The following is a 15,733-nucleotide window of genomic DNA, read 5'->3' as shown; positions in this document are numbered from 1 at the left end:
TGCCTCTTCCTCAGCCACAGAAGAAAACATTCAAACATTGACTCTACGCTTTGTCGCAGCTCCTCTAAGCCTAAGTTTTGGCTCTCAGGAGCCTGCTCTGAAGCCTAAGGAAACCTCAGCCTGTGTCTCAGAACTTTGCAAGCTTCCACAAGAACCTGACAAGGAAAAGCACCTGTAGCTGATGGTTTACCTTCCCTTAAGAGGTCTAATTAAAGTTCTCACCGGAAACTTCAAAGTTCAATATGAAAATAAAGCTCTTTCAAGAAGTTAAACTACTTTCTTTGGGAGGAAGGGAGGGACACAACAATTATTTCCATCCAATATATGTATCTCCAGAAACCAGGCCTAGCTACAGAGTTGTAACAACTACATTACTATGTGCTCATCATTCATAAAAGATGACTAACAGAATCTCTTGTAAGGACTGAAAGAAACAGACAAATTAAGTAAGTATTGACAAGCTGATTGATCTTTTAAGTCTTTACTACCAGGATTTTCATTATGTCAGCACAACACCTATTTACCAGTGACAGATAAAACCATGCTTAATTGTCCACTTGGAGAACACGAGCTACAGACCATTTTGTTCAGATGCTAATTCAGTCTTCAATATTAATTTCTAACTGAAACACCTCTGAAACAGAAATAACTGAGGATTTAGTACTATCATGCCTAATGGGGGAAATAAAAAATACAAGTGTGGATGCCAAGAATGCAAGACATTTCTACGCATATGGCAGCTATAGAAGTCTCCATTCAGAGGGAATGAAATTCCCTCAGGTGTCTATATTTAGGATCAAAGAGCTTTTTAAAATACAGAACTTGGAGTCTCCAAGGGATAAAAACTACAAAACTGTCTGTAGTGAACTTTATTTAACCTAAGGTTTTGTGCCAACTTAAATACACTGCAGCTCTCCACTTGAAAGAAGGCCTTACCCACTGCGTGTTCTGAAATGCATGGAAAAGACATTACAGGGATAATCAACACAACTATAAAATAGAAAAGCAATAAAATGACAAAACCAGATACAACTCAAATAGCTTACTTTTCAATTCAGACAAGCAGCATTACTTTGAAAGCGATGATCATACTATTAAAGTTTATCTATCTACTCACCCCCTTAAAGCTAACTCATCTTAGAATCTAGGATAGATTTGTATTTAAGACACTTTAAAACTCAGGTACTCAAACCAACCAAACTGGCTCTTTTTCCCAGCCCCAGCTCTGAGGCAGAACACAGGCTCAGTGAGGTGTGGCTGCACTGCTCACCAGCCCCACAGAATAAGCTGCACAGCACCTCTATGGCCCAGACAAACCAGGTGACAATTTGTCCCATCAAAATAGACTCTAAAATACATTCCCTACAGAGAGCACCAACAGCAAGATGAAATAATCTATGGTTTCAGTCATGTTTTTCATGAGGAATTGGATTTTTTTTTCACCCCACATTTTTTCTTTACCAAAATGTCACATCTCCTAGACACTATAATGAGGCAAAGACATAGTAGAGTAGAAAGGAATAACAGGCAAAGTTCTACACCATCCCATGTACATAACACATCCCCAGTACACTTGAAATACCAATTCTTTATTATATGGACATGGCTTAGTTTTCTAGCAGATTTAGATGCCTAAAAGCAGTGCAACATATAGGGAAGAGTTCATCCTGATTATCTGAGCCTTTTTCATGGTTATCTTCTGTGTAACAGAATTAAGATGCATCCCTTAGAAGAAGGATTAATCAAAGAAAATAATTCCATAATGTACCATTAAGCTTTCCTAAAGGATGTAATTATCTCCTTTTTCTGAAAGGACAAACAGACAATCCATATAAAAAGCTTTTTAAAAGGGAACTGTGTGAGACTTGCCTCACAGACATTTTGGGTGTATCAAGGAGAAACTAAAAATACCTGGGAGGACAGATAAATAGTACATGGGGTGATTTTCAAAGGTATAAATGGGAAGCAGGCACTCAGCTCCTGTTGGATTTTGAAAGTTCAGCATCCAACTGCCCTTCTGCCTTTGAAAATCTGCTTTCACAAACCCCTTGGTTACAAATGACTCCAAAGTTCAAAGCATGACCTTGCCCTTGTGGGAATCGTAGGAAGGCTCGTGCCTTTTAAAGAAAGATTTATGAGACTGTTGCTGCAGATGTGACTGCAATGAGGAAACAACAATTTATAGAAAGGAAGCCCTAAAGAAACATACTCTATTGGGTGGAGTGGATGGGTCACAAGAGACTAGAACCACAAGGAGAGAGCATGGACAAAAATACTTATTTGGACAGATGGATGCTGGCTTAGAGAAGCTCAGGAAGCCTTCGACCAGAGTGCCTGGCTAAGCTAGTGCTGCCAACCACAAAATCACTAGTATGGGATTAAGACAGGAATATCAACAACATGTATTTTATGTAATTTTCTTGAAATTGTCCAAAATGGGCTAATGCTGGCAACAACATAATGATAGAGAAGGTATGTGCCACAGACCCTCATGATTCACCTGCCTGGGTTAGATATTCTCACAACTATGCACCAGGGCCAGGGGACAGCCAGAGGATCTCTACAGCATTTTAACTAGGTTTGGTAATGTTAGTCTTGAGCTATCTGTAATTATACCAACTCTACAGTTCACCTCTCTCATCTTCTGATTTGCCATTTCCCATTAATGTGGGGGAAAAAGTAGATTTTCTTGTACACAAGGTAAGTGGAACAGGTTGTGAAAGGATGAGCTGTGATAATACACCTGTACAAACCTACCAGTTTGGAAATCAAAAATAATAGGAAGTAAAGAATTTTCCCCAAACCAAATTTTAACAACACATCCTTATGTGAAGAAAGCATTGCTCCAGTTCTACCCATGACCACAAAGTTCATTTACAGTACCTGCTGTCACACCATGCACAAAACAAGAAATATCTCAAGCTATTTTTTATCCAAGGAACTCCTGTTGGTTCAGTATCAAGCACAGCATCAGCCATGACCCAAACCACTACTCTGGGCTGCTGTGCCAGGCCATACCTCCCTCAGGCACTAAAGATAGTTATTCTCACTGATAACACTGATACAACTGAACTCTCCCTGTTGTTATCAGAAGAACAAAAGAATGTTCACCATGCAGAGACTTTGGAATTAAACTACAGATTAATGCATAGCAATCTAGGAATTCCTGAGTTTGTTGCTATGTGGCACAGAAAAAAAAAAATCAAAACCTCACCTTTATAGTTGATATGAATATCAGCTTAATCACTTTCCAAAAATAAAAGTTAACAACTTCTGTTCTGCTAAATAAACCCTTAACTCCAAATTCATGTAAAGTTCCCTCTATATTCTCTGCATAATATGACACTGTTCCCTTGCACACAGGAGATGATGCCATTTTAGTTATCACTCTGGTTAATTACTGCATTCAATCTGCAAAATATATGTGTATCAATAATAAGGTTTTGAGTGGTTTAATTGACTCCTGCATGGTTTCTGGCAGCCCTGAACTATTTATATAAAAAGCTTAAAAAAACTATACTTCACAATTTTTACAAAACAAACAGGACATAAGGCACTTTGGAGATGGTCAGTTCTATTTGTCTTGTCTCCTGACTATTTTTTTAGAAAATTTTGATATAATTATTACCTTTGCAGCTGAGTTTGATACTCCATGTGTGACGTTTCTTATGAGACCACCGACATTGCCATATTTTATAAGTCCAGTAACACCTTCTGAAACATCATTCAGCAGACCCATAGGGTTGCCAAGGAAATCCACAGAACCCAGAATTCTTGCAGCCTGACTAAGCAGCTCCTGTAAAATCAACAGGAAGAATGAAATATCACTTCCAGATCACATTCAATCCAACAAGGTTATAAGGAAAAAAAAAAAAAAAAAAAAGCAGACCCAGCCACAACAAAAGCATATACAAAACTGGAGAGTTTTACTGAAGAAATTACATTTTACTGAAGAAATGAACATACAAATACCAGTAAGATCAACAAGAGCTTTATCTCAAAATGCAGTGTGTTTTTAGAAGCATGTCATGCCATTTCTCCATATATCAAAGAAGCAACACAGCACCACCACTCCAATAGTCAAGACAAGAGTTCCCACACCCTCAGCAGAGAGCTCATCAACTGAAAGGAGTTCAGCCTCTGCCACAACAACATCTGTATGACACTTACCTCTTGGAAGTGTTTCAGAATGTCATTGATGATAAACTCCTGAGTTTCATATGGATGGACCCTAGTGAAAGGATCCAGATTAATCACAGCATCTTCAAATCGGATTAGAGGAAATCCCAGCGTGCTTTTCAGTGCCTAATCAAATAAAAGATGTTGCTGCTTGAATTTTTCTCTCTGCTTCTCATTCACAGCACCCAAATGAATTAATCTTCAAATAGGTAACAAACCAAACTGATCTGAAGCTGCCAGAGTAGTTCACCACTGCCATGTAGATGCTTTGATATAGAGAGCAATCATTTCATAAGCGTTTTACTTGTAAGCAGGGATGGACTATGAGACCTGCATTCCTCCAGTGACCAGAGAGTCACTGAACACTCCTCCTGGTGCTATCTGTTGATAGGAATATTTCAGACCAAAACAAGATTCCATGCTTAGCACTCCACTAACTGCTCTAATGTTCAATTAAACAATCCTAAATCAATTTCCTTGATATGCACTGAAGATAGAACTGGGTATTTTCCACCCTGTGAAGTTCTATGAATGGATTAAGTGTCAGGATGAGCTGGAATAACATACATAATTTCCTGTAAGCCTGAGGCTCTTTTCTTAACATTATGTGGTATACTAAAATTCTTTAAACCAGCTTTTTCAGTTATTTTCAAGGAAGACAGTTATTAGCCCATGGGCCATCTGTAACCTGCACAATCCACACATAAAAAAACCCAAACACCATGTTTAAGGTGGACAAGCTATACATCTATAGACACATAAATGAAATAGTTTTGGAAAAATTAACAAGAAAATTAATCTTTGAAGAAAGAAAGAAAGAGATCCCACCCTTCTATTTCAGTCTTGATACTGGTATCTGCAGTTACCAACCCCTGAAGATCTGAAGAAGGCAGGAAGCCTGACACTCGTGGTCTATCTCCCTACATCAGTCACTAGAGCATGCTTGGCAGTAAGCAATATGAGTTTTTCTGCCATCTGCAGGCAATTAAAGTAAATTACAGCTCTGATTTAAGTTTGCAAGTAAGAAAGGACCCATTTATTTTTTCAGTAAATGGATGACTAACTAGAGTAGTCCTCATTATTCACTTAGGTAGGAAGTAATTTCCTGTTTAACTATCCGATATTATATAAGGCAACTTTGTTAATACTGGTACCTAATAAAAATAATCTGTCTACACCAAATTACCTGACAGCAATGTCCAAGCCAGAAACATTAGAGGGAGTTAGAAAAACTTCTACAAAGGCTCTACTGTGATTATTCCCTCCCTCCTACCCTGAACGCTGCTGTGCTACCAAAGTGAATGGAACACTTTCTGTGAGGTTAATGTACAGAATACAGCCAGGGACTGTTATCATCAGCGGTAAAAAAAATGTACAGGTCAAATTTTCTCCTGGGAACACTGGTGGCTGCCAAGACACATCCACATGCAATCATGTACCAAAAGTGGCAGGAAATCCAAACAGAACCACGCATGTTACTAGTCTTTTAAAGGTACCACTAACACTGTTTTCTCTCTCCAAATTTGAGCTAATCATATGATAAGCATTTTTGCATTGAAGCTGAAATGCAAATACATTCAAGACTCCTGATGTTTTTGAGTAATAAGGAATATGGCAGCTGGCTACTGAATTGTCTCGTTTGCACAAGGATTTGGTAAAAGCAGTACAAGAATGCAGAACCAATGGTATTTTGGCTCATCCTGGTAGGACTCCCTGGTATATACTCATTCCACAAAACAACTTTAAAAGCTTGTACACTATAATGTTCATAATATCAAAGCACAAAAAAAAATGGTCAGTGTCTCAGTTTGGTTTTTTGAACACAAAAGCTGAGCAGGCAGCAGCTCAGGTCCTCTGCAGTGAGCAGGGTATTTGTGGTTTGGTTGGTTGGTTTTGTTTCAACTCCCCCACTTTGGGGGAAAGCAGCTGTATTAGCTAGAGGGTACTGAAATACTGCTGACTGTTGCCACTGTCCAGAAGGTCCCGACACACAAATTTGGAACACTGGATGAGATTATTTTCCTCCTGTCATCTGGAATCCCTGGCTCACTTGAATAATTGTGCCAGAACATTTATTACCACAAGAAAAGGACCAGATTTCCCACTAAGTCCATACTTAGTCTGAATTCACTTTAATATTGAAGCAAATTGCACAGTGCTCATGCAAACCCTCCAACTGAGTAACTTATTTTTCTTCACCCTCACCTCAGCCCTCCCACATGACAGACAATCCTTTTAAGCTCTTTACACTTCCATTAATGTAACTAAGATCCTCATAAAGAAGCAAGTTATTAGGTGATATTGGCTGTGCTTCAACTGAAATTACAAAAATGAAATAATATTACAGAAGAGACTGGAAATTATGCAAATTAAACAAGAGAAGTTATTGGAACTTCTATTATTTGTAACTTAAAGAATGAAAGAGTAAATGGAAATGAGTAGTGGTGAGTTAAAGTTCTGTTCCCTTTTCCTCCTACAACAGGATCTCTTCATTTGGGCACACACTGTGAAAGCATTGGCATACCTTGAGATCCAAAGGGAGCTTGTTGGAAGTGAAGACACTCAACTTTATTTGAGGCACACTAATTTTCAGATTTTCAAAGTAGTATCGCTTTTGGGCTCCACCTTGTTCAACAGCCTTTTCATGGAGGTTTTCATCATACTTTTCAACCTCTGCATCCAGACAAGACATAGGTATCAGAACAGATTACATATAAATAAATATGGGGTTATGAATGCATACTCTGCAAAGAGTCAACAGTTTCTCTGTACAAATAAAAAGTGATGTGAGACTACTATTGTAGACAGCAAAATCACTCATGCCTTGTGACCTGAAGTTAACTTTTGAGGCTCAAGAATTTTTTCAGATCTGCCTTCACCTCTAAAATGTGTATGATTTTGTAACTACATAAAAAAGTGATCCAAGTGCATAGTTTAAGTTATGTGAGCTTTCAATCTTGCTTCTAATTAATCTTTGTCAGCACACAGGAACCAGGAGATACAAACAACTATGCATATGTTTCTTATTGTGTAGCCATGGTTTTACAATAGGTTTTCCTCTCTCTACTTTTTCTGTACTTCCTTACATGCTCAGTTATCACTAGAATGTACAAAGCAATCCTTCCAATTATCACTACAGAATGGGCAAACCAGGAAGACATTCAATAAATCAATTAATGTACAGAGCCAAATCTGGCTGACTCTAACAGGTTCACATGTTACTGGTAAGTATCTTGGTGTTGTGGGAAGGCAGGGGGAAAGAGAAAAGATGACAAAGCAAAGTTTTATGAACTCAGGCTGAACAATTAAACATGCTGAATGTAAATGACAGAACCATTTTTGTCTAAGCCTTGGATGACATCAGCAGCATCAGCAGATAAGCAATAAAGAGTGTACAGTAAGTAAGGAAACAAAAAAACAGCAAAAGCATCAGGGTAAACCAAAACAAAGGAGAGATTAGTAAACAGCATAAGAGCAAAATTCAAAAGCTTTACTTCTTTCTAATCACTAAATATCAAGTCTTCTGTGAAATTGGGAAATTTGGTAATTTTTTTTTTCTGAAACAATTCAGAAGATACTGTGGATGAGCAAGACACAGAATGCTTGCTCCCATTGGGAATCATGCCCAAAGTAGTTTTTTTTCAGTAGGAGTTATTTTATTATATAACCCTACACAACCTACTGCATAAAAATAAGTGACTTCTTCAACTGCCACTCCAAAACAGACACTTCAGAAAGTTTCCAAAGTACAGATAAACTCTACAACAGAAGGATTAGGACAACAGCTCTATGAGATGAGAAAATTCAAGAGCTCTGTCTTGCCTCACTGAATGGAAGAAAACTTATATTGCAGCTGAAGTCAGGAGTATGCATGCCACAACTAAAAGGTCAGACAGCCAAAATTTTCCTTCAGTTATGTAAGAGGAACTGCCTAAGGAACAAACGAATGGAGATCCCATTTCTAGCCCTGGGGTTCAAAGAAGCAAACATTACTAAACAAAGTGGTTTGCTAAATTAATAACACAATTTCTTCTACCCCAGTTTAGACGAATCCAGATAGAGAATCTGAAGATGAATGCTAAGCTAATAATAGAATGTACTGGGGAACATGCTGCTACATGGGTCATTGCCTGGAGACTGTCACAAGCACAACTCACACCAATGGCTTTACAGGGGCCACTGAGACATCAACTTTCCAGCTCTCTGTCCAACAGTGGCAGGCTCCAAGCAACAAAGATTCTGCTGAGTGTTTGGAACTTATTTAGATGCAAAGATATACCTCTGTACACTGTAAAACTGGTCTTTGCAATTTTATACCATACCTGATTCAGACTGATCATACCCAAAGAAACTCAACAGCTTCAGAAGTAGTTTCTCCTCAATTTGAACTGTGAACTTTCGAGCAGTGATCATCAGATGCTACAAAGATAAACAAGTCTTGGTTTACTGTATTACCACTAGAAATATAAAGCATGTAAGCCATCAAATAGGATGTGTTCTACTTTGACAGAGTATCTTCACTGGAATGACTTTGTAGTAAGATTCCCACCTTCAAAATCTCTGTTTCCTTCACTTAGTTATCCACAACAGTGATTGTTTCAATTTTTTGGAAGGTGTTGTGCTTCATCACCTAACTCTAACACTGCACAATCTGATGCTTAGCTGTTTTCCAACATAAAAACCAGCTGTTTTTTCACAATAGCACAAAAAATACATGGGTGAAGATCCCAAGTGAGGAAATTGGTCTTGAAAACTAATCCATTTTTTTTTCACAGTGCATACCACGGTTGGTGGATAAACTCCCAAACAACATTTCCAAACAGCTGCAGCACACAGAACAGTGTTTGTGCTGCAATATAACAGCTTGTTGGAGAGAAATAACAACCTTGTACACAACTCATGAAAAGCAGTGTAGATATTATGGTTCATAATGCTGCAATGGTACTTATGGGTTCTGAGGGGAGAATAACGGGCTTGAAAAGTAAGGCCACAGACATGAACAAACAGGAGTATGGCCTGATTTGTTGCATCTTAAAATGTATTTATTATCCTGTTCATCACTGTACTATTATCCTGTTCATCACTGTACTGTAGGTTTAAACACTATGAACATGAGAAGGTGGATATAGTGTCCTTTAAGGTTCATTATTAATTCAACAAACTATATTTAACAAATTATTAAATTTAGATTGCTAGTAAAAATTAGAAACAAGAAAAGTCACTTAGAGGAACACCTGCATGGCACAACCAAAAGATTGAGGCTTACCTTGTATATATCAGTCAGTGCATTTTTGCTGGGAAACTTCATTGCATTTACTTGCACAGCAGGACCAGTCTCCGCAGGCTCGTTCTCACTCATCTTAGGTGTCAGGAAGAGCATAAAAGGCTGTGTGGTGCCAATGAGCTGGTTGTCGATCTACAGAGTGGACAAGACAGACAAGAAAATCTGACTAGGTGACAGTAAACAGCAGAACTGATCCTTATTGGCTGAGGACTTCACGTTCAGGAATACACAGTTCCTGAGCCACAAAGACACCACATATACTTGGTTACTCATCACCACTGAGACCATAACAAAAAAATACCCAGAAATGTCCTCCATTAAAAAAAAATAGTTATAGCTACCAACAAACAAAACCTGTAACAAAACAGTTATGTTCTCTGTGATTTTTTTTCTGTTTTAGAAAACACAGCTAAAAATACTAAACGACATCAGAGTTGAGTTCCTCCCGCATTTAGGTTTGACTGATGCATGTAAGAATCCATTTATCTCACATAATTTCCATTAGTACTCACAATTCCACTTGTTTTGGGAATAAAATTCTAATAATTTAGAATTTTTTTTAGTAGAATAAAAATAGCTTTAACAACCTTCAGTTTAACTTGTGAATTCTGCATTTCAAAGACTGAACTGAAAACAAAGATTTTGGAAAAAGTGTTCAAATTCAAAACCAAAATCTAGTTGGAAGAAAATATGAGGTTTATACTTGTCTTATCTGCCCATGATTCCATTATTTATACTACAGTGCTACCAGCATTAGGACTCCTGCTTTCAATGGCTGCTTCTTCATTATGTAATGACAAAGAACGAAGAACCAGGAATGAAGAAAATCCTCAATCTGACCAGTTCACGAAATAAAAAAGGTTCTAAACTTGCCTAATGGAAACCAAAGGCATGAAATATGGCATATCATTACTTACTTCAGACAGAGTACAATGAAAAAAGGAAACACTGATGCAAATCAAAATGTGTCTATTTAGGAATTGAAACCTCAGTAACAGCTCTTAATGTTTTTCAAACCTATTATGACAAAAAACCAGCAGAAAACCAATGAACAAATAAATTTGTTTCAAAATGGCCAATACCTGTATGTCTTGCACTCTGAGCTCTAGCATCTGACTTGTTGACAGTTGTGTGTAGTGGACATTAATTCTGGTGAGGCTTGCAAATACAAGCTCTTCAGGAACTTTGTTGACCAAAGACAACCCTATTCCACCTTCCAGCTTCACAAGCACCTGAGAAAAGAATATTTGAAGAAGGAAAAACAAAAAAAACCAAACCCACACAACAAAACCCCACAAACCAACCAGTACTGATAATCCCTGTGATGCTGAATACACACTTCTGCAAAGCAGTTATTTCTTTAGATTAATCTCCAGAGAGGCTGAACAGCTCATTGGCAATTAGCCTTTGAATAAAGAGGTGTTAAGACATAAACCCAACTGTTAAGAATGAGGAGTTCTAGCAGGAAAATCTGCAAGAGGGCATCATGGGGAAAAGTTAATGACCAACTTCCCCCCCCCCCAAAAAAAAATCCAGACAGGAAAATGATAACTAAAAGCGACAGAGCACCAAATCCTAGTTGTTTCTCACTTCCAGCTCCTGCTCTGGATCGGGGTGCTTCCCCCTGCGCGGGTCCTGCTCCGTGCCCTGCAGCTCCTCCCCCTCGCTGGACAGCCGATCGCTCCTGCGCTGCTTGAAATCCGTCACCTGAGGAGAAAAATGACTGCAATGACCCCTTTCCTATATCTAAAAAACAGCTGCACTGCCCTACCTTATAAAATTATATTTTTTTTAAAAAAATAAGTATAATTAAAAGTTTTGTTGTAATTATACTTGGTTTATGCTACTCCTCTCCTCCTTCATATCATTACAAAGGTAATTTTTTGTAAGAATTGAGAGGTGCATTACAGAAAATTCCAAGTACAAGCCAATAATGAAACTAGAAGCTAGTTCATGAAGGACTTCCACCTGTAGAACCCTAGTTGGCCCATCCGGGATGACGCTAACAGCCAGCACTCCTGACCCAGGCCTCATCTTCTGGTTTATGAACTGCTGTTCAGGTGGAACTGGCCCCAAAAGTTCAAGTGAAGTATCGGGGCCAAGAACAACTTCTGCTCCATCATGAAGACCTTGTATCCCACCCTTTGCCTGGAAGAAGAAAGAAAAGTACAGAAAAAAAGAAAAGTGACAGGTAAAGGCTTCAGATAACTGTTTACATACATTAATTTAAAAGTGTATTTCACTTTCTGCCTCTTACTCTTCAGACCTACAAAAACAGTAGTCCAGCAGCATTTTAATCTGCATTACTAACCTCCTGGTAACTCATGCTTAATCAGCTTGGCAGGTAGAAGACACAGCCAAGATCTATAATTAAGTATTCCCACTGTATGTTCAGAAACCAAAGTTATCCTATAATTAGTGAATATAAAAATTCTCTTCATGTTCAGTTCTAGAATTTGTAAAAGCAATCCAGGCTTCTGTGCCTACGAATTCTACCCTCAGCAGGCAGAATTATTAAGCAGTTTGCAAGTGTTAGCTGTCTGCAAGTCAGAGCCTCCTGGAAGACGAGGAAAGAGCAAACAGGTCAAACTGCTTTTAAAATTCTCATTACTAAAATGTTAGAACCATGATTCATCAGTGAATTCTGAGTGGCAAAATCTACAGCATTTGAGAATCTACAGCATTTGAGAATCTACAGCATTTGAGAATCTACAGCATTTGAGAATCTACAGCATTTGAGAATATCAAGGTTCTAGTCATCACTATACTCTTCATTTTCAACAATGATGTACTACTAATTTTCTAATTACTTACTTTCAAAATAATAGGGCAAGATGTTTAGTTATTTAAAATTGCTAAGAACATTTAGACATGACTTTCAACCACACAAGCTGTCTGCGCAGGTCTGGTTTCCTCTGCGCTCTGAACTTTGGCTTTTACTTCACTTCAACACTAAGTCCAAACGACTCTGTCATGTCTATCAGCCACAGTCAACACAATTTCAGCATCTAATCCATGCTGACCTGGACAACAAGCCCATGAATACCACAGGTCAGCTTTCCATCACAAAAGCTCCATGTCTGGGTAGTGCTGCGCCGACGATCGGGTTTTCTCAGCATCAGGGGCTCGTACCTGCAACGAGAGCATGCCACCCCATACTGAGAGGATTCCAACTTCTCTGGTTAACTCCTGAGACGTGTCAATGGCAAACCCCAAACCCTTACCCTAGTTGTGCTCAAGATCATTCTCCTAATCTCACTTCTGAAGTGCTCTTTTAACAATCTGCTGCTGAAAACACCTTAGCCATGCTTTTAAAAATATTTCCAAGTCCCCGCCGTGGCATAATGAAGTCTGTTTATGAAGACAGATAAAATCTAGCTCTTCCACATGCCTTCAGAATGATTTCTGTCCTTATTCAGAGAGTATCATGTTAAGAATGCTTTCAAAGACATATACAGCAGTTTCCTGAGAAATTCCATTTGCAGTACCTGTTATCTGTGACAGCTGCCAGGCCTGCAATATCTAAAATCATACAAGAGTCCACAGAGCGAGGAGAAGGCTTATGGGGGTTATGGGGAACTGAAGAACCTTCATGGCAAAGCATTCCTGTGCCCATCATTCTCCAAAGCTGGGATCGTTTTCCTGGCTCCTGTTGCATAAAAATTCAACTTTTAAGTGAACAGAGCAGGACAGAGCAAATATTTCTGTTTTGTTTTGCTATCAGATGCTTTGAACAGTAATTCTTGGAATGACTTGTAAATGTTTAACTTCAGAGCTCTGAATTAGAATTAGGAACTAGTTTGGATAAAACCTTTTAATTCAACTAACTTTCAGTGAGTATGTATCTGTAGCATTGTTAGATGCAGAGCTGTGTTTACAAACTATCTGCAATCTCAGCAATATTTGAATATAGTTTCTATTTGTCAAGAGCTCCAGAAATAAAAGACTTAGCAACCAAAAAGGAAGCAAGCCCAACCTTGTAACTCCACTAGAACATCCAATGTACAATTACCACACTTGGTTGTTTAAGAGACATTTACACTGTTCCTTACTACTTTATCCCAACTCCCTTTTCTGTCACCCCTGCCCCTATAAAAGTCTTATATAGATAATTCAAGAAACCTGAATTGCAATAACCTGTTGCTTTCTTTGGAGTCTGTCTCCAACCTTTAGAAGTTACCATGAAAATGTTTCTATTTTTTCCTCCTCCCAGCATATGTTTTTACTTCAGCACATAGCAACAGCATTTAATAAAATCAATTGAGTCTTGGTACCTTCTTTTTCAGTATCACTCGTTGAGTCTTTGGGGAAACATCGAGGACAAGCTCTGCATATGCAGCATCCTTATTTGAAGTAACTGGTCTTACATTGGGCTCCTGTAAGCTAGAACATCAAGAAAGCATCATCACATTTATCCAAAGTGGCCGTAGATTGAATTAAATCTGTACCAAAATCCAATCAAAGAAGCTTACACTTGCACAGTCTGTCACACAGAAATTTATATTGGTTATTTTTTCCCTGTTATTTTTGGAGTTACTAGTGTAAGCTGTCAATCTGAGCACATTCTTTAAAGGGACTTTGACTTCTCACTGTGACTAGGAAGTTCAGAGGCAATCAGATGAATTCCAAAGAAAATTTCCTATGTTATATTGAGGAAAGCAACCAAGCATGTATCAATCCCCAGTGGCTGTTTCCAGTAGCATAGTGTGAGTTTAAGATTCACAGACGTGTCACAAATAGGTATGTCCTGTAGTTGTGTTTTTAGTCCACCAAACAAAATTAAACCCCCAGACTTGACCTGAAACATCCCTGCTGTTCTAAGATCAGACAGTGAGGTCACAGCAGATGCAATGTGTTAAATATTTCTAACTATGTGACAAAATAAACAATGGCAAGCTGCACCTATAAAACTCTGTCTACCATGACCGAAGACTGCCAGACTCAACTTCTGAATTTTGGCATTTCTTCTAGCTATGAGGTTGACAAAAGTTTAGCTGCATTTGAAAAACCTTCAAACAGCAACCATTAAAGGAATATTAGCATAAAGCCTAAAGAACAGAATGAACATTCAAAATATTTCCATCTATTATATAAATAATTACCCTGAGAAAGTGTATGCAGCGGCAATATAAATGAAGTTTTCATAGTAAAGCTGCTTGATATCTTGGAAGTCATTCATGCTACAGACTATTTCTGAGGAGCCTGCCCCTTTAACTGTCAGCATGATAAAAGGTGGGAGAATAGGTTCATCCCATGCATAATCCAGAGAGGTCATGGGCTTCACTTCTGTGTACAGCCTTGGCTCGACGACGCCGTGCTGGTTAAAGACAATCGGGACCTGTAACGGTTGTGGAAGAGGATTTAGTTTCACACAGAAATTGTTAATCAGACACTTCGTTTGCAAATTATATCAGTTCAGTACCAAAATTCAGAATGAGAATCAATAACCACTAAGAGCTCTGCCTCCTGCTCTGATCAAAAGCTAGTTAGTGATCATGAAATATGCAAATCAGTTCTCTAACTATAAAAATCATGGACATGGAAGCCCAAAGACAGAGAAAAAGGAATTGGCAGCAGGAGCTTGAATTCCTTACACAGGTGCTGAAAATAACACAGAACAGATCACAAACTATCACCCTAGATCAATTTTCTCACCACTAGTAGTGTTCTTCCTTGTAAGACGACTGCTGCACTGATGAAAGCCACAAGGTTTGCATTCTTACTTGAACAAGATGAAGCAGCCAAGTACTAACAACTTGTAATAAAACTTCAGAAAATTACAATTATATGCAAATACTTCTTGATACACTCACTTTCCTTTTATTTCATTACACAAGCCAGTCAGCTCCCGCTTCTGACATGTTTTGTTTTTGTTTTTTTCACTGACAAAGAAAAAAATAATCCTTTTTTTCTCTTTTACCTTAGAAAAATTGTCTATGCGGAAAGGGGGCGGCAGCTGATCGGTGTCGCTGAACGCAATGCGGTACGTGGCTCCTTGCAGAGTAATTTCCACTCTTAAGAAGTAACATTTTCCCAGAGTGTCCCTGAACAAGAACAAACAAGCTCAGGAGAGGTTGGTTTCTAATCCGTGCTACCCACAGTCGTAAGCGTTAAACAGCTGCTTCTATCAAAGTACGTGACAGGAGATCTGTGTAACTACCTCATATTGATATGGAATGAGCTGTTTTTGTTGACTTCAAAGCCCCCAGACCAAATGCAGTTTGGGACATCCATCAGTCTCACACACAGCAGCTGATCATAATCGTTACG

At 38.5% G+C, this 15,733-nt stretch overlaps 1 protein-coding gene across 1 annotated transcript in view; it reads right to left on the bottom strand.

Annotated features, from left to right (window-relative positions):
• Positions 1–3,628: 3,628 nt before the first annotated feature.
• The window catches only part of VPS13D (vacuolar protein sorting 13 homolog D (S. cerevisiae)), a gene marked incomplete at its 3' end in the record, with an annotated part of 60,815 nt that continues 48,710 nt past the window's right edge, over positions 3,629–15,733 (bottom strand). Inside the window, 14 exon segments of the mRNA XM_008948113.1 lie at positions 3,629–3,796; positions 4,171–4,305; positions 6,704–6,852; positions 8,502–8,598; positions 9,446–9,595; positions 10,546–10,695; positions 11,054–11,170; positions 11,432–11,611; positions 12,487–12,595; positions 12,952–13,112; positions 13,738–13,846; positions 14,566–14,801; positions 15,384–15,507; positions 15,624–15,733. The exon segment at positions 15,624–15,733 is cut by the window's right edge and continues 84 nt beyond it. Of these exon segments, the coding sequence (XP_008946361.1) occupies positions 3,629–3,796; positions 4,171–4,305; positions 6,704–6,852; positions 8,502–8,598; positions 9,446–9,595; positions 10,546–10,695; positions 11,054–11,170; positions 11,432–11,611; positions 12,487–12,595; positions 12,952–13,112; positions 13,738–13,846; positions 14,566–14,801; positions 15,384–15,507; positions 15,624–15,733 (1,995 nt within the window).

This window comes from Merops nubicus, unplaced genomic scaffold (genome assembly GCF_000691845.1).
Source record: "Merops nubicus isolate BGI_N331 unplaced genomic scaffold, ASM69184v1 scaffold11429, whole genome shotgun sequence".
Lineage (NCBI taxonomy): Eukaryota > Metazoa > Chordata > Aves > Coraciiformes > Meropidae > Merops > Merops nubicus.
Note: the sequence above shows the minus strand (reverse complement) of the source record. Positions and strands in the feature narration are given on the sequence as shown.